This window comes from Centroberyx affinis, unplaced genomic scaffold (genome assembly GCF_046629955.1).
Source record: "Centroberyx affinis isolate AG114_WGS23_722 - 3 ecotype Tasmania unplaced genomic scaffold, CSIRO-AGI_Caff_v1 ptg001173l_1, whole genome shotgun sequence".
NCBI classification, from domain to species: domain Eukaryota; kingdom Metazoa; phylum Chordata; class Actinopteri; order Beryciformes; family Berycidae; genus Centroberyx; species Centroberyx affinis.
Window position 1 is genome coordinate 569,252 of NW_027279703.1, and position 23,726 is coordinate 592,977.

Genomic DNA, 23,726 nt, shown 5'->3' on the forward strand with positions numbered 1-23,726 from the left:
CTCTCATCTATTTTTCATTGAACCAAAGCACCTTACAGGACCAAGACTGCAGCTTCAGTATGGGGGGGTCCCAGTGGGAACTGAACCTCTAACCCTGGCAGTATTAGTGTAATTGATACCCGTTGAGCAGAACCACCTCCAGAACTCTCGTGATGTTAGCCATGTTGACTTTTATACATTTGGTTGTCTCCACTGCCAAAAGACTGTAAACTTTTAAGAATTAAGGTGGTCTGTACCTATAAATCCCACATTTAACAAGCCACAGGACCTTGTGCAACGTGGCTACTCAATAAAAACACAATAACTAAACAGAGAAAGTACTTTTGTCAGTTTATGCGGATGTTTTATTGGTCAGTGGCTCACAGGCACTTTAAAAAGACTGGGACAGGACTGACTCACCGGTTACAGACAATGATGATGACGACCACAGCGATGAGGAAGACCAGGCCAGCCGCTGCCGAGCCGATAATGAGAGGTAGCTTCTCTTGAATGCTGGTGTTGTACTCCTCTGTTATAAGGGGAAACACATGCATAAACACAGCCGCGTGCGCGCACACAGACACACAGGCACACACACACACACACACACACACACACACACACACACACACACACACACACACATATATACACAGTCACAGGCTGAAACATATGGGCAGACATCTGAGCCATTGCATATGGAGGGAGCAATGGGTGACAGACAGACATACGGCTGGGTGAACCAATGAGCATCTTGGCATCTTGATTGGCTGCATGGACCATTCTCCAAAGCCCACTGAGTGTGCTCAGATGCCAGGGATATGGGCGATCATCTGGCACAGAGTGTGTGGAGTGAAGAGAGAGCATGTTTGGGTGAGACCCAGCCTGGTCAGGCAGCCAAGCACAGGGAATCCAGCTACTGAATGGGCATACAGAGGCAGACCCAAATCCTTCTCTTTAACACTACAACTAAGTCTCAACTCAACCGATGGAGCCAGATAGCGAGGTTGGTGGGTTCACTAGAGGTGTGCCTGGTTCTGGATAGGAAACATACAGTATACAGTACAGTTTAAAGGCCCGATCCGTAATTGCTGTACGATTTCCTCTATTGAAACTCTGGCAGCCCACTACTGGCTTTGTTTACTTATTAATTTATTGGATTAAATGCATTTTGTCACTCTATAAATTGATTGCATGAGCTTAAAACACTAACAATGTCAGCATATGACAGCCAGATATTACTCAACTTAACATTGATTTTGGGGCTGTAGAACAGTAGTTCTCAACCATGAGCCATTGAGGCTCAAGAGTATGCAGGTTTTCACTCTAGCTAAACACTACAGCAGCTGATTTCACCGATTAACACAGCCTGAAAAAGAGAGGAGGAACTAATCGGTGAAATCAGCTGGTATTGTGATGAGGCTGGAGTGAAAACCTGCAGACTCTTGGGCCCTGATGGCACATGGTTAAGAACCGCTGGATTAGAATGTCCTTTTACATTTGTAATGCTTATAAACACTGGAGTGCAACATGTATTTAGAGGTATGGTGAGCTAAGTAAGTTCTGAAAAGCTCATATGCCCTCAATTTACCCAATATTTAAAAGATAAAGTGTATTCAATGTATCTTTAGTGCTGGGATCTGCGTGTTTGGCAGCATCAAGGCAGTTTGTAGGGGAGTTCAGGCTAATGATGGCCCTGGGCACTGCAGGCAGAAGGAAATGAGATGTTCAGAGGGGAAAACCCAGACCTAGGCTCTAACATTAGCCTTCATGCCTGCTGTTTACTGAATGTTCCTTCGTCTCCCAGTCATGTCCTAAGATAAGACCGTTTCAACCTGATCCCGATTCATAGGCTCAAGCAGCGAACTGCAAATATGTGTTCTAATGGAGGGCGTTATTTATGTAACATATAAAGTAACGTATTCTGAATTGTAGAAATATACTACTAATGAAATATTCATCAGAGCATAATATCGGAGGGATCTTCTCTGATATCGGAAAAAAAGCCATGATGAAACACGAGAATATGATTTCAATGCACTGCGATTTGCTAAGTACTACTTGAATTGTTTACTTCACAACACAATTCTTTCTCATTCCCGCAGCTGTCTGTATCCATGCACATGTACATGGTGTGCCGATGGGCCATGCATGAGAGGTGATAACAGCTCTGCGTGCTTTGGTGAATGTTGGCCGAATTCTCACCCTCAGTCATGGTCTGGAAGTACAGCTTGCCACTGTAGCGTCCAAACCCGGCCACGGTGCGGGCTCGGACCTGGAACACGTAGATGCTTCCTGGCTTGAGGCCACGGATGACCACTGTGTTTGTCTGGCTCCTGATGGTGGTGGAGTTGTATTCCGATTGGTCCTGGGAGAAGAAAAAACAACATGTTAAATTTGTGCACATTAGTAATTACAGTCCAATTGCAAAGGCTAACAATTATGAAATACCTTGCGACTAAAATATATATTATGTAACGTCTGTTTACTAGGGATCCAGGGAGAGGGAGTGAAAAATGATACAGTATCGTACTGAATGTTAGCATTGCTATTGATTTTTAAGGCCTCAAAAGGTATCAAAAGGAACTGAGAAAAGGTCCACATTTTGGGTTCTTACAGTAGGATGTCAAATTTTCTACTAGTTTATGGATAATCTTATTGATGGAATAAATTGAGCATGGTCTGAGACTACTTGGAAGAAAGATGAAAGGGAAAATGTAAATGCACTGAAGTTGAAATACTGGGAGCAGAAAAATCGTAGTGATACCTAGCCTTTCTAAGACAATTATTCTAGAAGTATATCAGCGTTCAAATTCCACAGTAACCACAATGAAAGGAATTTGTTTCAACGATGACGAATGACACGGCAACACAAAAAGCAAGAATGAAGCGTCTGTTTGATAAAGCTGCAGGACTGAAAGAGGCAGACACCCGGCAACTGGAGTTAAGAGGGTAGATTTGGTGGCAGTTTCAGGTCAGGCAGGTTTTCTGAGCCGTGTCTTCTGACGATCAGAGCTGCGTTTCACTGCCATGCCCCTCTTCTCCAGATAGCTGACAGGTCTGAGAGCGGAGACTGAGACTCTTTTAGCTGCTCCCTTCAACCCACTGCTCAGTACACACTTCTGAGCCACAGCAGGGGCCGGGACAATTGTTTTGACAGCTCTCTCCAGCAGTGTCTGAGAAAGGAATTATACTCAAAAGTGGAACGGCGCAGCATGCAGAGGAAAGCTCAGCAAATGCCGTGTATGTGTCTGTGTGCACGTGTGTGCGCGAGAGAGTGATTGTGTCAGTCTGTCTGTCTGTCTGTCTGTCTGTGTACGTCGCTGCATGCGTTTGTGTGTGTGCAGTGCGCATAAATCAACGTGTTTGTGACTGGGAGTGTTCTTGTGAGAAAGTATGTTGATTCTGAGGAGCTTGCCCCCTTGAATACTATTTTTACAGCAGTCAGCGCTACATTGTTTCAACCACAAATCTCTGCGCATCAATCCCCAGTGGCCCAACTGCAGGGCTGAGCGCGGTTTCCTTTCCCAGTGACTGACCGTGATTATAATTGAAAGAGAATGAGCAGAAGTTCTAAGCACTGTTCAGAAGCTCTGTCTACATGCCTCCTAGGACGCGCTGTTATGCAAACTACCGTGAGGAGACATTCTGAATTTAAATGCAGCACGAAACAAAGGAGTCACTTTTTTTTTTTTTTTTTTTGCCGTTACTGCATACCTTATTTAGTTGGACAGCGAGAGAAGGCAGCGGAACTTATCTTTATGTAGATCAGGGAGGGCAAGGGCCGGGAGGGGAGACTGTGTTACTGCATCAATGGTACCTTTTCATAGTACTGCAATTCGTAGTCCAGGATAACTCCGTTGGGCTGGTCAGGCTGGGACCAGGAGAGGGTGATGCTGTCCACGGTACGACTGACTTGGTGCATTATGGACACTGTGGATGGAGCTGTAGATAGACAAAAGACAGTGTGTTAAGGGTGAGGCAAATCAATTACTAGCAGCGTCACAGTCAGATTTTTATAGCATCTTTAATGTTGCAGTCAAACACTGTGTTCTGCAAAGGTATATAATGTAATGCCGTAAAATCTACATAATATAGTGCAGTCTTCTTTAAGAGGGTCTCATGACCTAACATGCATTGTAAGTTGGCAAGTCACAACACTGGCCAAACCGCATAAGCGAGCTCACAAGCTCATGGGACTTTCCAGTATCAACCGTGATTTTCCTGTGATTAATCTACGCTTGTCACGCTGTTGACATGAGACCACCATGTGGATAGAAATCATTTCAAAATCACCTATAGCCTGGGAGCATCACTCCCTGTGAGTGCGGGACAAATTATGTGGAGGAAGCTCATTTTGCAGGCTACATAAACAAAACAAAAAATAGCACAAATCAAAAGGAGCCACAAATATGCTACACGCAATTGTTTTTCTTCTGCATTTTCTTGTCCCTGACGTTTTCACTTTATTTCTGTGGTCTATGTTTACGCATTTGCTTGTGGATGACAACTTAACAGAAGACAGTAAATTACCTTAAAATGTAAGGACAAGACAAATGGTCATGGTGGACAATCCAGACAGTTTGACAATCCAGACAATGATTTTTTATTTTACTTTAATCATATGCGTGGTGAGTCTACGACAAATACTATTTCCAAATGAACAAGTTACAATATCTTTAAAGAAGTTTGTCAAGATGATGCCACATGACAAACTCTTTAAACAAGTTGTTTTGCCCTGGGAACAAGTGAAACCATTTCCCCCGGGGGGCAGATTTCTTCACTTGCTTTAAGGAAAACAAGATTTTAAGACTCAATAGTAGATTACATTACTTGTTACGACACGATACGTTTTGCAGTGCAGCATGGGTGGGCTGGTATAGTCTAGGATAACCCAAAGACTGAAAACTTGAAACTCTCTTTTTAGTACCGCTAAAAGGTCAGGGGGGTGTGCTCACCTCATGTCCTCCAACAACCATTAAGATTAGTTCAGGGTGCTGTGGGTCAGTGTGAAACTAAGAGAAGCTGAAGATAAAAAGGCCTTTCTGGGGGGCCTGGTGGTGCCTGTAGGGGTCTATGTGCGTATGTGTGTGTGAGAGACCAAGATTTATGGACCCCAACCCCCAGGCTCATCCCCTACAGCCCCACGCTGCACACACACACACACACACACACACACACACAGCCCTCAGCCAGCAGCACAGTGGCTCCCCAGAGTCCCAGCAATAAAGACAGAAGCCTCTCCACCGGCACGCGTTCTCCATGGAAAATCCACCGACTGGAAAACTGCGACTGCCACGCCTGCTATTATCTAAGAATCCGAGGCTGCGTGTGTGTGTGGTTTTAACGTCTTCTGTATAACTCGCTCGTTTATTTCTTTCGTTGCTGTTAATGTAAATAAATGCGGCCGGGTATCAGATAGACATGTTCTATCGTGTGGAGTGGATGAGGAGTGTGTGTGCATAAGGGACACTGGTGGCTCAGAGCCAATGACGGAGAGTCCCTTTTATAACCTACTCATTCTCGCCAGCTTGTCAGCGGCGTCTTGCATGCCCTCTGACCTGAACGGAAGCATCCATCTGAGGCAACAAATCATGAAGTGCCATATAAACAGCGATGGTCAGGAGACTATTTCCTCGTGTGCTGCTGCCCTGAAGTATAAATGTGCCAGCAGATAATAAATAGATGCTCTGTGTTTCATCCCAGCAAAGCACTTACACCATGATCGCCTGTGATTCTGTGATTCTGCAGTGAGCATACATCATGCCCCTCTCCTGCAGCTGGAGGTACTATACTGTATACAATATCCAGACAGGACACCAGTCTCAGGAATCTCCTCCATCTCACTGTACTCGCAGTTTGTTTGCAGTCACAAGACGACAGCCTAATAAGGCAAACAGTTACTCTAAGGGGAACTCACGAGTATCCCATTACGGATGTACATATATTCAAGACTGCCACATGGCCTTTTCCTGCATAGCATTTCCATTAAACACACGGCACAGCCATGCCTAGTAACCTGATACAGGGCCAGAGAAACAAAGGCAGCTCATGTATTCATGTACAGAGGATGGACACATGCCAACATGAAAAGTTGTTGAAGGAGAACACTGTGGTTTCCTTCTACTAAAGGACAAGTCCCAGACGGCAGGATGGCAGTCGCCACGTCTGAGCTCAAGGAGCCGATAAGCAGAAATGTAACACAAAACAGGCTGAGATGAAATAAAGGGAAGACATAACTGTTACTGTGAGGTAAATACTGAGCTAAGAAAAAAAGGTTTCAGTATCAGAACATTTCAGTTTATAGAGAAAATAGTAATCCAGCTGTGTTGGGTATTTTAAGTCAGTTTAGTACGCACATTTCAACTAAATTGACGTTCCACCAATTTACTATGGAATGTAGTGGTATGCCAAGTCAACATTTCATTGTTTTGCAGTATGGCCTACAACACTGATCCACATATGCAAGCCATTTTGGTACATCTAATTTATGTACTCCAAATCTGCAAGTATACCTAGATGTTTTTCCAATCTAATCTATAATTTCAGGAGTTGAGTAAACAGTTGGTTTCCATTGTGTCAACATCACTCACCAAGTTATGTCACTAAATGGCATTTTCAAGTTGTTTCTAGCCATTTTCTTTGTTGTTACAATAATCATTTTCAAATCGTTTGGATTGCGACCTATTAAAGTTAATTAGAATTTAGAAAAGATGTAACAAAGTTAGTTTCTTAGTCATCACAAATGGACAAATGGAAATGTCAAGTCAGTTCAAAGAGCTCCATTTTCACTGAATGCTTTATTTATGAGTTTCTTCCATGAATGCTCTATTCATGTTCTTAAAACTAATGAAGCAGTTATAATGACAAACACAGGGGTTGTAAGTTCATATAACTAAATTAGGTGGCTGAATAGCATGGATAAATTGCTTTGATGAATTCTTCTCTAGCAGGAGTATTATATGAGTTTCCCATATGGCTCCACAGAGGAGTGAGACAGAAGAGTCCCTGCCATGAGGGACGCTGGTGATAATCACAGCTGATAAAATATTTTAGGCATGGAACATTCCTGACATCCAAATGATAACCTGAAACCATCAGCGATGAGGACCATTTACACAGAATACAAAGTGTTTTACTTTTCCCTGGCAAGGCTTTTGCACGGACACATTGTAGCGATCAATGTGGGAGTGGGAGTTTCACAACAATCCCATCAGAAACAGATAATGTTTACATTTTTTGATCTCAAATATATCCAAGCCTGCAGATAGCTCAGAGATGATTAGAGAGACAATCAAATTATACAGTGGATATGTTGGGGCCTGGGGGGTCCATATGAAAGTCTCAAGGTTGTATATCACATTGCTTAATGTGAGAGCATGTGAGGCCCCAGCTGTTGTCACAGAATTAAGTTTCAGACCCCACATTATTACTGGGCCTGGGATCTGATATGAAAGACAGTGCTTTGGAGTCTATTCTAGCATGACGCTCTGGCCTCGGCCCAGGAGGCGAATATAAAAGGCTCTGTTTTGTGCAACATTTCAAATAGAAGTTTTACTGTTGTGTTTGAACACCTAGTAACCTCCCTAATCAATCAAAGATGGAGTTTACAGGGCTATTTCCACTCATTTAAATCCAAGCCGATTTAATGGGGCATGCTTCTACTAACACACACACAGAAGTGAGGCTCTCCTCCATTCCATTCACATTCTCTTTCCTTTCCGTAAATAAATATATGTGCTTGTTATTGTTCGCTTCTATTCTGCTCCACTCATTTGGTGGGCTTTGCCTCTGCCTGTCTCTCTCTCCTCTACCATCCTCCTTCCTCCCTCCTTCCCCAAGAATGCTGGACTCCTTTCAGGCCAGCCTATTGATTCGCCTCCCTTACAGAGAACCCCTCTGAACATGATGGGCATCTTCATTAAGTAAGGCTGGTGGAGTGAAACCATTTTGGTCTTTGATGGCTGGCAGCATGGAGAGGCTCAGTTGTGGGCCCCCATGCCCATAACGCCCCGGTTGGACAAACCTGCAGGACTACAGGGGCCCGCTGGAGCTCCAGGCCCCAGAGACACCCACAGTAACCATTACATCAAAGCCATATTTGGAGGAGTGGGGGGTGGGAAAATGATAGCAATCACAATTATGGATTTGATAGTTTTCCTGCAATTGACTTATTTTATTGACAGCAAGAGACAATGGCACCTTGTGATTCAACACTTTTTGCTTGGTCTCTGCATCAATCCTTACAAACAAAGCAGCATACAAAATAGAGAACATTGTAAATCTCATACATTTTCCTGTAAATGTCATACATTTTCCTGTAAATCTCATACATTTTCCTGCATATTAATCTTGTTTCTGGGAAAGAGACTTAGTTTTAAGACTTTTCTCTGCATCTTACTTCCCAATAGGCTTTGTGCTCTATGACCATGTGGCTCTGATTTGATTTGACGTTCTGGTGCAGAGAGCAATGCTATATGATTTGGGGAAGATGGGGGAGGTAGCGAGAACAGGTCAGGGCTTGTAAATCCCTTTTCCTTTTCATTGTAAAAATCAGTTTCCCCACAGCGCAATCTCTCCCAAAGGCCCGAAACCAGCTGGTCCTTTACCATGCAGCCTCCCAAACAGGCTGCCACTGCTCCACTCTCTCCGACTGCTGTCCATTTACGAGCTGCGCATCGAGCCGTCTTAAAGGGAGAGGCCCATATTTGCATGCTGGCAGCCCGCCCTGTTTCCCCAGCTGCAATGGATTGTGGGTTTTACGTCTCCAAAGAGTTTCCAATGCAGTAAAGCTACAAAAGCGAGATTTCAGTTCATCAAGCTTTAAACCATCTGCGCTGGAAAAGATTGGGGGCCTTAGTACACTCATATACACACCATAAGCTAATTCTAAAATAGGCACTCCAGGGGCTTGAAGAGTTTTCAGATGCTTGCAGAGGTTAAGGTTTAAATATAAGCCCACCCAGCAATTCTGCACACTGAGGAGATGCAACCCAGCGAACGACGTGTGGAGACACGGCTGCAGAGGAAGTGAGGGGCAATTCCTTTTGCAGCCACTAGGCTAACACTCCTGCATTCAATAAAAAGATGGTTCTTCAGAGGATCTTTGTGGGCTAAATGGTGCTTTATAGAACCAACATTGTTTGACGAACCACTTGAGCCTATAAATAGTTCTTTATCCCTGTTTGAAGAACCATTAGTGGCTTCATATTGCCTGGTACTTCCACATAAAACTAAATGGTTCTTCAGTGGTTTTAAGTGATGTTAATCTGAACAGGCTGAAAAAACTTTGGTTTGGTGTTGAAGCAGCCTGAGCATCTGCCTCTGGAGCAAGAACATTCACACTGGTGATTGTCCAACATATTGCCAAATCAATTTTTAATACAGTCAACTTAAAATATTTCATACATTGTCAAAAACGTTATTTATACCACCAGAAAAGATTCTGCTGTTGCACAAGCCAAAACAACCCATTTCTGGTGCTATATAGAACCCTTTTTACAAAGAGTGTAGCAATACAGATGTGCAGTGGTCCTTTAAGCCCTTATGGGTGATTTGGGCTGAGCAGACTCAACAGTTTTAGCAGTCCGCCACAGCGGCGAGGCGTCAGGCTTCTGACTCATGCTGCTCTGGAGGAAACTGTACTCTGTTTAATCAGCGAGCCGCTGCATTTAAACAACTTCCAAACTGGCATCTAAAAAGAGAAAAACTCTACGAGCCACAGAATGCATGTCAATGTTGTACAGTGTGGGTTGTAGCCTTCTTCTTCTCTGATTTGAATGGCATGCTAGTGAAAAGATTTAGTTTTATCGAGTGAATAGCTTACTTGTGAATTTAAAAAAAAAAAAGTATACTGACATGAGCAGAGCAGAGCTGAATGTCATTTTGTACAAAAAGATGGCTCAAGGATTGATATGATTCAGTCCATTCAGCCAACCTGATATTAAATCCACCACAGTCATTGCTACAAAATATTTGAGAAAATTTGCTGACATTCACGACAGCATGTGCCACGAATGCCATCACATGGGTATGAAGAATGTCCGGGGCTTCAAATCCAGAAAAGTACAACTATAAATTTGAAATCCTCCAATATGAAGTTGGAATGGGTCTCACCAAGATGGAGACTTCTGGGGAAGTGTAGTTAACGCTACATACCCATTATTTGACCATTATTTATCCAGGGAAAATTTGCTGCTCACGTAAGCGTATTTTCAGCAACGCCTTGATTTATACTCATTCAGTTAGACTCATATCTGGGAGGTGGCCAGTCCTACAAGTCTCCTACTGATCTGCCACTGAGCAGCTCTACTGGAACATTTTTTAGAACATACACAAGACGTGGAAATTGCATACAGCACATCTGTTCTAGTTCTATTTCAATGCACAGCAATGACCTTTGGCTTAACTTTGGTATGATGCTTATCTCCACAGTATGAGTTTGCTGCAATGACTGGCACACAATAGCAAAGATTATAAAAGATCATCTCTGCTTAAAAAGGTCCCGACCCCAATTTACACATAAAACCTTCAAGAGGATGATGGGCCAGATCACATGATCTGCTAGATCTATGCGAGTGAAATCATGAAAAAGATGAGCCGTATTAGTGACATCTGAGTAAGAGCAGGAGGAAGCAGTGCATCCTGTTCAGAAACGCAACTCAAGACAGTGGTAAGACAGTCGCTCAGACAATGGCAACTCTGTTTTGCAGCGGTCTTAAATGGAGTTCTTCATTTATATATCACCACTGGAATTTCAAAGCCAACTTCAGAGTGCGTGTTTGGCAGAGAGGGACAGATGCAGAAAGAGCGTGAGCCAGCCAGAGAGAGAGAGAGAGAGGCAGAAAGAGGAGCATGATTGTGTTTATCATAGATCCACATCCCTCATTTGCAAATTTGCTCAAAGCCGACACTTCATTCCTTGTCTGTTCAGGGACATAAATGTACTCCATCTAGTTAAATGGCAGTAGAAATCGAGGGAAAAGAGCATTTTCAAATGTAATGAACTCTCAACACCAATGAAAAAAAAAGTTAAATATAACGCATTACTTTTCAGAGAGAATCTTTCTCTGTTCAATAGGAGAGGGTTTCTAAAAGGTCAGAAATGGGAAAAAGTGGAAGATGGGGATTCAGGACGGAAAGCAAGAGAAGGGTGATGACAATTCAACCTCATCCTTCCCGTTCTCTAGTTTCCAGTTGAATGGAAAAAAAATATTACACATGATGGGGCAAAATGAGAAGTATGGAAATATATGTGGTTTGTTATGTAGCATAAAACAATTTGTTTAACACAGACAATACTGTGTTCACACAAAATTCAACTACCCTCTTCAAAAACTATCACTACTCACATAGGAAAGTTCCTGTTTCACATGTAAGAAGATGAATTGTTTTGATTTATTTTGTATATTTCATGCATACAATTTTGAATTCAAATCAGTTTTCAAATCAAAGGCTGGTAAAGTATGAAAGAGTATGGGCATCACTTTGCATTTAGTGCTGGGCTTAAAAATAGCCTGGAATATGAACATAGAGCCCACAAACAGAGGCTCGAAATGTTGTCAATAAATGGTGTTGGAGCAGCGGGCCAAATTTGTCACTTAGTCTGCCACTGCATATAAATACATTCAAAAACACAATGCTGATTAGGTCACGACCCATGCTTTACTTATCATTACCATCACCATGCTCTGGGCTGTAACAAAAGTGAATAAATGCCTGCATTAAAACAGGGCAATGTATTTAGGCATTTCAGCATAAATCAAAGCTAATGCACTCAAAAATAATTAATTCTACATTCACATAATGTTCTCTTTTACAGCCCACTGGGCCAAAAGGTCTTGATCTTTTAACCTACATTTATATGCATGCAATGTGCATACTTTATTCCTCTTTCCTCCGGCACAGGCTTGAACCTGCAGATTATATCCTCAAGGAATATATCCATATATTGTACCCAGAAAGAAACGAATGGCTGATGAATGATTTATGAACAAGATCGTCAATTAGTTAACTAATTTGGACAATCCATGCGTTAATTCTCTTCTGGGAAGTCGTAATTAAATGCATATTACATGCATAGGTCATTAAAGCCATCTTATCAACCTCCTTGTCAAATCTGCAGTCTCCATACTGCATACTTTATCACTAAGCAAATCTCACTCTCTCTACTATAGAACCTCTCTGAATCTGTCTTTGTAAACAGGTTGTTCGGTATCAACAGTAGAATGAATGTGCTATGTGTGTGGCTGGCTGGCTGACTAGCAAAGGAGCCTCTGCCACTCTGTCAGTACTGGGCTCCAGGTGCATGCAGAGGCCTCCTGTCTGTCTGCCTGGCTGACCTACACTGGCACCCACCATATGCGCCCTTCTCAACACCTTCTGTCACTGTCACACTGTAAGCCATGTACGCTGGTGGTCCCTGTCGCTCTCTCTCCAACTCTCTGTCTCTCAGTCTCTTCATTTGTCTCTTTCATCATTGAGCCCACATCTCTCTCTGTCTCTCTCGCTCTCTTTCCCTCATTTATTTGTAGCATCATTTAAAACAGCATGGAAGTAATTGCCGGTAATCTAGCCACTTTAATGAGTTATTGTTATCACTTTACACTGCTGTCTTTTTTTAACATGGCACAGTCCACACACTGCCAAATTTAGCCAGGGCAACTGGAAGTGCACTTCACAGCTCTATACCTCGACCCTATGAAACTTTGTCAAGGTGTGGTAAAAGTCATGTCATACAAATCGACTCTGTTCTTTATTGAGCAGTATATAGCTAATTAATAAAACATAAAACTGTATTTTTGTGAAGATTTAACTAACTATAATTCTTAACACCTTAGCTACAATTTTACTCGCTCATAGTCTTCTTCACATGCAAATGAGTTTCATAGTCTTATTCACATGCAAATGAGTTTCAATGACGTCACACAACGGGAGAACACACTTCTGTGCTCTTGGTCTATTCATTTACATGGGCTGCTGCTATAAAGAGATGTATGGATCACTTGCTAATGTTAGCAAGCAAGTGAAGTAGCCTAACGTTACTTTATTCTCAATAGAAGAGGTGAAGGCAGCTGATCAACTAGGGATCAAATTCAAATAAACTGCTAATAAATTAGGTCTAGATGTCATCGCCGTGAATGTGTAGTGGGACTGTACATAATCTCTACTTGTTTAATTTTTTTACCGGGGACACTGGACTAAAGTCAACAATGCTGTGGCCGCATTTGGCTGGCTGGCGTATTGACACATTCTGGCATTCCCACCTGGCCCTGCACCAGTGCTTTTCGCACCAATAGAGCAGCAAAGTCCCCAGTGGCCTGGTTACAGTACGCCTGGGCAATTTGGACAATAATTAAGTCATAAATCTTCCCCAGACCATATGAAAGTGGTGCACCCGATTACAGCACCCCCCTCTGAGTAATGTGGTTCACTTCCACAATCAGCCGGTTCGCCTGATAAGAAACCAATTCAGCCCCTCTGCTTCTGGATAGCATTAGTGCATTAGTAGCTGAATCCCCGGCTCACCTTGAGTTAATGAAATGCCTAAACAAATATGTCCTCTGGAATTTAATATGGCCCGCCACTATAGAATGGCATGCATTCAGAGTATATGGAGGTCTGATTTATCTGCTGTGCAATGTTGAATTCTCTAGCAGAATATGAATAGTTTGCATTCAAGTAGAGGATAATCTCACTACATGCAGTGAAACAGTTGATACTGCAGCTCTACCGTATAATGCTAGCTAATGACTGGCAGTCGCACTCTTAGTTCGCTATTATCTGTTTGTCTGACTCCATAATTTAAAGCAGCAGTTTATATACGTATACATCAATTATTTTGTGAGACAGTAACAGTTATTGATTGTAAGCTATAAAAGACTCCACTGTCTATCATACTGCACATGAATGACATAGTGATGACTGTAATTTCCACTCAAGGCATCTTTAATCGGAACCATGCCATTTAAATGTTCCCTTATTGACAGCTGAAACGCAGGCTTGGCAGGGTTGACCTGAAATCAAACACTCACTGACATGTGTGGATGTGGGCACACACATATACTGCATGTGTGTGTCTGTGTGTCCCGTCTGTCCATCTACTGTAAGTGTCTTAGTCAGTGTTTCAAAGAAGACAAAGTGACAGCATGTAGCATTAGAAAGTCTGTCAAAGCAAAAACATAAACTGCCACTCAGCTGTCAGAAAACTGATTAAGTTTCGTGGTGGAAATGGGGTTTTCAGCAACAATTTTAACCTCATACGATAATGACTGGAGGCCAACTACAGTAGGAGGGGGGTGGAGAGAAATTAGGAGGAAAGGAAAGATAGATAGACAGAGTGGGGATTGGCCTGAAAGGGTAAAATGCATGACAGAGATGGTGTAGTGGTTAAGACCTGGAACCACATGCGCCCCTGTTGGCTCAGGATCAAATCCCACAAAGACCTTCTCTTCTGCGTCTACCCTCCTCTGTCTCAGCTTTCCTACCGCCTCAGTAAAGAAGAAAATATCAAGGAGAGTAGACTACCCCCTTAACAAATGGGTAAATGCGATGAATGATTAACAGTCATTAATCATAAGAAGGAGGGGGAAAGTAAGAGAAGAAAAGATAGAGACTTGCTTTGTGTCTTCATCTATTGTCCCTCGGACCCCTCATATCTGCTTGTGTACCCACAGTCTGCTCCCAGAACAGAAAGCCTCCAGCATGCAGCCTTAGTAAAACTCTGTGTTTGCTCACTAAGCCTTGTTAAGGCTTCCTCGTCTCCCACAAACCAGATAAATCATTGGGCAATAGAACTGAGGCAAGCAAATCTAGCATGGTGTTACCATTTTTAAGGAATCTAGAGCACTCATTTCCCATATTATATGCAGTGTAACCAGGAATGTGTTTCTTCACATGGCCCCACATGTGCACATTGCAGTGGAGGGGTTAGACAGCGGGACCAACCAAAAGAGGTACTAGGGCTTCAGTGTCTTCCTCAAGCACACCTCATCAGGGATTAGTACTTTGGCTGTTGCATTGAACAGAACCAAACCTGTGACCTTATGGTTACAGGATGGTCTCACTAACCACTAGGTCACCCTGCAAACTTGCCAAAGTACACTCCAAAGTAATTGCAAGTAATTGATATTGGGGCATCCTGGTAGCTCAACTAGTAGAGCGTACCATTAAGGCTAAGTCCTAATCGCAGCAGCACGGGTTCGAATCTGGCCTGTGTCCTTTGCTGCACATCATCACATGTCTCCCCTGTCTTTCCTGTTTCTCTCTACTGCAACTGTCCAATAAAGCAGAAATGCCAAAAAAAATATAATTTCACAAATTAACAATGCACTTTCACCTATTTCAAGAATTTTCACACCCCCATAGTATCAGTATAATGTCACTCTATTCAATAAATATTGAATAGGTTGATTTTCATTCAGAAAAAAGTGAAATTATTTTACCCCATAGACTGATTTCTATATTTGTTTTGAGAGAAATAAGATGACTCAATACTAGATTGCATGACTTGTTATGATGGATAGTTTTTGTGGTGTAGCACTATAATAATAAATGTAATATAATAATATTACATTTATATTGCACCCCTTCCCCTGTGGTGTTGCCATACGACTGCAGGCTCCTACGTCAGTCGGTGAGTTGTGGCTGGTTATGTGAGGCTGGTCTTGTCACCACTCTCTCGCCTGTCAGACCCGGTTAAATCATTCTAACACCTCTCACACAGACACCCTATGGTTTCCATCGTCAGCCCCCGACAAAAAGCATCACATCTGGGACACTCTTTCTCTCTCTTTCCCCCTCAGCTCATTTAATGTCACGCAAAGAGTAGCAAATCCAAAGTAGATGGCTTGCCTTGTGACTCATTTTAATAAAAAAGATTTGGAGGCGCATTTCAAGGCCGCGACATATTCCACACAATAAGAGTTTTGGAGAATTAGTCACGTCCTTATAAAACAGGCTCGAGCTCCATTCAGCTCGGCTTCTCCTTTTGTGTGGCATTACAGTATGTAATCAAGCGCTGCACTTTCCAGGGCAATCACGTCCTTTATCACAGAGGAACTGTCGCCAACCACCTACAGAGTGGGAGGATAAGCCCTGTGTGTAATAGAGTGTGGTGGGTGCTTGATTGGGTATGGAGAGCGAGAAGTTTTGCTCACATCTCACACCCTTCTCATCCCCTACCCCCGCCCTTCACACCAACAAGTCCCGGCTTAGGACGGCAGCCATCCACACGAGAAACGAGAGACACTTTCACGCCAGTCACTTCCAATTTACTTATTTATTTGTTGCTTTCAGGGAACACTCCAGCCCCCAGCCCCTCGCTAGCTTCCTAAGTGACTGATTAACACACACATATGCACACACAATTTCATATATACACTCTCTTTTTCATTTTTCTCCATCTCGCTCTCTCATTCTCAATGTAAGAGGGAGGCGCAGAACTGCCTGGGGTAATTGAGGGTGACATGATGTTTATGTAACCTCCAAGCCTCACAAACCAGACACAATTATGGGCTCCTGGTCCCGGTGACCCCAGCCCTGGAGCCTAGCACTGCAGAACCGCACTCCCATGTCCCAGGAGTGAGCCTGGTTTTGCAGGGTGAGGGGGAAGGTGGGAGGGTGGAGCGGAGCGAGCAAGAGTTCAGTCCTTTTCACAGCTCCCTCTGATGGGAGCTCTCGCCGCCTAATCCAAAGTGACGGGCACTTCAGTGGAGAGGGCGCAGAGCCCCCCAATTTCCGCCAGGACCCCACGGCAGGGGAGGCAGAGAAGGCAAGGGTTGGGGTGGCAGACTTATTGTGGCCCAGTGAGAAAGAGTGGGGCAGGGGCCTCATTACAACGCTTTACTGCACTCACAGGCCCTCATTAACCCACCACACCAGTGACTCAAATCAAAACAGACAATAAAAAGGGGTCGGTGTTTGAATAAAGGCCCCCATTTTAGTGTGACTTAGAGAGTTCCTGCATTGTAAACGAGCGCTATATGACGCTTTTACGCAAACAGATCTTCATAAACGTTGCAGTATGCTATACAATGGGTCCATTTAAGTGCAGAAATTCACAGTTTCCTGGTCTTTTAAATGTGTTCATCCAACTTGCATAACCTTCCTATTCGAGCCCTTATCTGTGGGCATCTGGACAATGGAATTTCAGTAGGAAGTAATCAGAGAAGGAGAGTGTATAGTTGAACAAAACTCAATATGTCCAATTCAATAAAAGCACAATAACACAGTGCTTTGGGTAGCCCAGTCATAGAAGACTGCCCACAGTACAGGGGGATGGATGATGAGAGATGACAGGCACTTATGTATGTTGCCAATGGGACACAAAGCCAGTGCAAAGATAAAGCCCAGCCTGCATCCCCCGCTCATCAGTGCTTGGGGGAGCAAAGCTTGGCACGCCAAATGATGCGTTTCATAGAGACAATTAAAGAGCAAATCAATGCTGCTACCTCGGTGAAATAATTAGAGGCGCGGTCGACTTCAACCGCAATCACATAGTGGAAAACATGCACAGCTCCAATAGTTGCGGAAGAGAGATTGGGGGAGATTTTGGGGTATATTTCGAGAAGATCCTAAAGATTAAAATGTTACCCCAATCACCAAAGGAACCTGTTTTCCATTAGGCCTCATAACATACTGGAAAGATACTGGCCTCTTGCTAATCTTTGAATTAGCGTTTTAGTTTACAAGGTAGCCCATACATAGAATGTGCATACATATATATATATATATTTACTATATATAACACACTGAATTTGGGATCTATTTCCCAGGGCTTTATGAGCTTAGATGTAACACTAGAACCAAGTGGGTGGATGAGAATAGAGGTTGATATGTTAGGGCAGTAATCACTGAACAGTAGATGGAGTGGAGACAGCGGGGAAGGGGTTGCCCTGTTCCCAGCTCACTGTCTGAAAAAAATGGTGATGAGGTCACATTGTGAAGACCAGCAGGCCATCACATCCTGTCTGTCACATCATCAACAGCACTCTCCTTCCGATTTTAGAGCCCCTCATCTGCATACATCACCATACCAGAGAGGAGAGAAACTGACTTAGTGGGGGTGCGTGTACTGCACATTATGTGCTTGTACAAGAATGAGAGTGATGAAGAGGTACTGTACAGGGCAGGAGAGAAAAGGCGTAGCACGGAAATAGACAGAAAAAAGAGAGAGACAAGGGGCAGATAAAGAGTAAGAGGGATGATTAAAGAAGAGAAGAGAGAAGGGACAGAGAGAGCAACCATGTAGGGAACATAAAGTGTAGGAAAAGACAGATGGGCCCACTTACCGGCCTGGTTAGTGGTGATGTTGACCGAGGCATACTGAGGGGAGTAGGGGCTCTGATCCGACACCCCATTAACAGCCTGCACCTCAAAGGTGTACTGCGTGTGGGCTAGCAGGTCGCTAATGTAGACCCGGGGCTCCGTCAGGCCCAGCTGACGGGGCACAAACTGCACGTTGTCCCCGCAGCGGGTGCAGCCTCCCCGGCCGCCGCCGCAGCTCTTACAGATGATGTTGAAGACGACGTCCTCGCGGCCCCCCGAATCCCGCGGAGGCATCCACTCCAGCATCAGGGAGGTTTCGTTCACGCTGGAGATAACGTTCTGCGGAGCCGACGGGACCGCTGGAAAACACATGGAGGGGATAGTTAACACTTGAGTTATTAAAGGAGTACGCAGATGTTTTGGGAAGCAAGCTCTTTGGTCAAATTATCGCTGTACGACAGGAAGATTGGTTGCAGTTTCGCTTGCATGTTAAAGCATTCAGATGTACTGTAGTGAAGTGAATACTGTATACTCCCATAAGACTAGGCAAACCATAATATAGATATAAACTGTATAGCCTTAGAAGATATCTTGTTATGTGACGCTGTGCCAAAGAATGCAAGACAGTACATAAAAGAGACAGATAATAAAACACGGTTGTTTCTCCTTCTATGAGCTATGGCGACTTCCAGCGCACACAGTGCAAAAGCACTAGTCCATGGCATTGTTCTAATTTTGAGATGGGAGTCGTGTTTCATGTGTCCTTGATGGCGCGGAGGGCATAATTACCAGTGCTACTGCCGCTCTACTCGAATAACCCCTACACTGGAGGAGAGAAAATCCACAAGATCACTAGCATACTGTAGTCTCTTTGAGGTCTGAACCGGGAATCTTCCAAGCCAGCAAACGCTTCTTCCCTAGGGATCCCCATTTACACACACTCATTTTCCATGCTGGTGTCCACTTTGTCAAGTGTTTTCTTTACATCTATTCATGACAATTTTCTCATAGAGCATCGAATAGAGTTACTGCAGCGGCGCCGGCAAGACAGCGACAGTTTCTCCTATAGATACATTCTTAGCAGCTCGGCATTACGGGGTGGAAACATTCCACATGGCATTGCATGTTGAGTGACAGCCCAAACAAACAAACACTGAGAACTGTTTATCTTTTACAGGCATGTGTACCTAATTACAAAAGACGCCCCCTCCAGGACTAATGAGATAAACAAGAAAATTCCCCACCGCCCACAACCTCCGAAACCTGAATTGATAACTTCTTATTTAACCTCCTTTTTAATTGGCTGCCATTTACAGACCTCCGGGTCTGGAAAGAAGCCCATTGGAGTGCTCTTCTGGGTGTCTCTCGTACACGGAAACATGGCTCCTCCTTGGCAACTCCTTCCTGGGGAGGAGGACTAATATCCCCCGCGTTAGCTGGCGGGCCGCTCTGATGGGCCCATTCCCCTGCTTTAATCAGGCCGGGCCCTGCTGCGCTTAATACGGGTGACGTGACGCTGCCGCTTTCTCATTCACAACAGCTGCTCGACTCCCAGAGCCAGGCTTATGCAAATCTCCTTTGTTGGAGACCATCAAATCTTTTCCCTCCTCTCTCCCTTTCAACAGGCACACAGAGAGAGAAAGAGGAAAAAACACTACCAAAATGTTGAAAGGAGCTTGCTTTTTTTTCTCTCCCACTCACCCCGGCTCTGTTTTAGTTAGACCACACTCTGTGCAATGATTCTCTATCTCTGTCGCATACACACACACCCATATTCTCTCATGTCTCTGTCTCTCTCTCTGTCTCCCTGTTCGTTTCTGTACACGTCTCTCCCCCTCACGCTTTGCCCCTCCCTTGCTCACTTTTGCTTTGGTCTCTCCTTCCGTCTCTCTCTCAACCTCGGTGTCAACCTCAAATTCAAATTCAAATTCAAACAGCTTCATTGGCATGACAAGAGAGAGCCTCGCTTGGGCTCATTCTCCGAGCCTTCCCCCTTTCACAATGCACCGCGCCCTGGCCCAGTAACCTTTGGTCCGGCCCAGAGCAAGGGCTGTGTGATGTTGAGGAGGGGCGGCTGAGCCTTGTGTGTTGGGTCAGACCTCTGGACAGCCTCACTATGGGCATGTCAGTGTTGTGTTGGTGTGAGGGACGGCTTTGACAGGGTTTCTCTGTTTGGACTCACACAGACTACCACTGTCCTTTGATCCCAGGGCTCCTCAGGTTGCGGGTGTGAAATGTGTCTGTATGTGTGTCAAAGAGATCACGTTTGAAATCAAAGAGTTTGGGTTTGTGAGTATGAGAATGTGTATGCATTCCGGTCTGTGTATGTGTGTGTGCCAAATCAAAGAGTGTATGTGTGTGTATGTTGTTGAGCGGGCATCTTCTGTGTGTGTGTGTGTGTGTGTGTGTGTGTGTGTGCATTCAAGTAATATGAAAGTTCACATATATCAACCATAGCGCAATACTTACTTGTGCACGGCATCTGGAAGGGATCGGAGTCGGTGCGATAGTAACCGTTGCGGCAAACACAATTGATGGCGCCTTCGCTGGTGGTGCGGCTGTTGATGGGACACTGCATACAGGGCTCATCGCCTTGAGTCGGCTTGAAAAAGCCCGATGGACAAGCTGAAAACCAGAGCAGAATAAGAATGAGAATCAGAATAAGAATTCCAACCACTTGATGCGAAGGAATTTGTTTTGTATCACAACAGGACCTCACATACAATGCAAAGGGAAAGAGCAAAACATACAATAAGGCGTAGATTGCAAGTACCACTCCACATATAAACATTCAGCATTCAATATCTATTTGAAAAGGAAAAGGAGAGATAGAGCTTGAGATTCTTGCCATTTCCATATTTCAAGTGATTTCCTTTGAGCTGCATTTAACTGTCGTTTGGTTACATCTTGCTTTACAAGAGAAGCCATTGAGTGACCAGAATGCAAAACACTCAAAACACACAGACCACGAGTCCAACATATAAATATACATCAGTGCAACCCAACATATAAATATATGTCAGTGCAGCCTTGCATGTGAGGCAACTCTATGCAGATATGAAAACATGTTGTATGTTTGCTTTGAATTATTCACCATGCCGTAGTTGCCTGAGAACGGCTGGAGTGCTCTGCTTTCTGTTAAGTGCCTTTTTAAGGCCCCATCTCTGAGAACCTGGGAGGAGAGCTACATTCATGATAAGGATGATGATGAACACACACCACGGCTGCCTTGAAATTCTGTGTATGAGTGTGTGTGGGCGCATCTTGATGTGTGTTTGTGTGTGTGTGTGTGTGTGTGTGTGTGTGTTGCCGTGTGTCCACATAAGCATCAGTCATTGCAGCAGAAATAAGCTGTCTGTGAAATCCCCTTATCCTCTCCTGAGTCACATCCCACCCAGTCCATCTCTCCTAAGAAAGAACCTTTTTTCCAGCTTCTGCACCTGCACCATGTCAAGAGTTGACTTTTTTTTTTAATTGAACCAAACCAGCTGAGTTTGGTTTTGCTTGAGGTAATCACCACCCGGCTCCCACTTGCCCCACAGATAAAAGCAGAAAATAGAGAGGTGTGGAGAGTGGTGTTGGAAGTAAAGTAACATATGAAAAATTCACACACGGGAGGCCCCACATATCTGAGTGGTGTCCTAAGTGAGAGTACTAAGGTCTGGCTGTTACTTCTCCTTAGTTACAGTGTAAAAAAGCAAAATAATTTATTGAGTCTGATGATCAAAGAAAGCAGAGCAAAGAGAACCTCTTCCTTCAATGTCAGGTTCTTTCCCGACACAAGAATATTTCTTACATCCACTGTCAAGGCACTGTGACTTTGAAGCTTGCACTCATGACTATTGTATTGTAATACTGGCAAACTAGGAATTTAAAATCATTCCACTGTCACACGTATTGTTTTTCAGTGGTATTTCACATCAAATCTTAACTAAGTTAACTTTGTCAAAACTTAGTGATGAATGAACAATTTTCTACATTGTGAAATAATGAAAAAAATACAGCCATTATTCCTTTCTGGGGCTGTACTGGCAATAACAGCTGGATTATAGCATCTGGCACATGGAAACATCTGCAGCTGGAACTCCATTTGCAGGAGGTCAAGTCACAAGGCAGAATAAGTCCGGGTTCAATCCCACTGTTTATATTAGACAGACACGTCCTAGTGCCCACTGACCCTCCTGGGCAGGGATTACTGCTCTTTTCCTCTTGTGTATTCCCCTTTATGACTCACTGTAAATTATCCCAGAGCCATCGCCTTCCGAACTCTGCGCACTCCAGAGTGATTCTACATCGCCACAGATGTACACACACTATGGCACCGAAAGCAAAAGACAGAAATGTGCTGTAAATGCACTGCAAACTCTGTAAGACATACTGTATAAACATATCAACTTTCAATCACAAGTATTTTAATTGGTATTGCAAGTATTTCAACTCAAATAAATACATACATTTCAGTAGAACTACCATGATATCATGGTTGACTTTGAAATGTAGAAAACGTAATAGCATTTCATTGCTTTTAGTATGATGTGTGATGTTTTATTCAGTGCATGAATGCAATATAACTGATGCAACAGAATCAGAGATAAATTAACTACATAGCCTAAATGAATGAGAAAGCACAAATGGTTTCTTGTTGATTTTATGGATTAACATAGATGCAGTTACTGCACTGTACACTTACAGTGCAGTTTCATAGTTTACATTATTAGTTTAGCTCCATCTAACAAGTATTCAAAGAGAGGCCTAACTGGTTAAATATGATCGCCTGGCCCAACCATATTATTAGAGAGTGGACAATGTTAAAACAGATAGCAATTTCACCAATGCAGTTTGTTTACAAAAGAAACATTCATATTAAATAACACCCACAAGAGGTATATATGCCAAGCGAAAGAAAGGGATAAATGAGAAAACATAAATGAGATTTAAGTGCAGTGTATGCTGGGAAATTAGCATTTTTATTGTTACTTCTATTAAGTTACTCACTCAAGTTACAAAATAGTGCTTTGAGTTTTTTTACTGGCTTAATTGATTATTTGTTACATGCAATCATTTCTAAATGAAGTGGGTGGCAATCTTCTGCAGTCAGTACAAATGAATGAGCGAAATGAAAGCTTCAGTATAGGGAAGCAGTTAGTTTCTTAGTCATCACAACAGACTTTAAAGGGCAAGTCATGTATAATCTGATATCATTTTAACTTGATTGGCAAATTATTTAGTTCAATAATTGTTCCATGAGTTTTTCTTATGGCCAGTAACGTAGTTATAAAACCAGAAATAAGGACTGTAAATTCAATCAGCTAAATAAGCTCATATTAGATAAGTTGCTTTCCATATCCTGCAGGACACAGACATAGATATAGATCAGTCAATTTCTATTTAAAAATTAAATTATATGTATATTTATATATATATATATATATAACAAAAAACTTAAATGCGACAGTCGTCACAAACATCAGGGGCAGGAA

The 23,726-nt window shown here is 43.3% G+C and overlaps 1 protein-coding gene across 1 annotated transcript in view; it reads right to left on the minus strand.

Moving 5' to 3' along the window:
• Positions 1–23,726, minus strand: part of ephb2b (eph receptor B2b) — a gene marked incomplete at its 5' end in the record, with an annotated part of 63,039 nt that overhangs the window by 11,971 nt on the left and 27,342 nt on the right. The window contains 5 exons of the mRNA XM_071524292.1: positions 400–508; positions 2,185–2,347; positions 3,800–3,924; positions 18,270–18,605; positions 20,716–20,871. Coding sequence (XP_071380393.1) covers positions 400–508; positions 2,185–2,347; positions 3,800–3,924; positions 18,270–18,605; positions 20,716–20,871 — 889 coding nt within the window. The remainder of the gene's footprint in view (positions 1–399; positions 509–2,184; positions 2,348–3,799; positions 3,925–18,269; positions 18,606–20,715; positions 20,872–23,726) is intronic.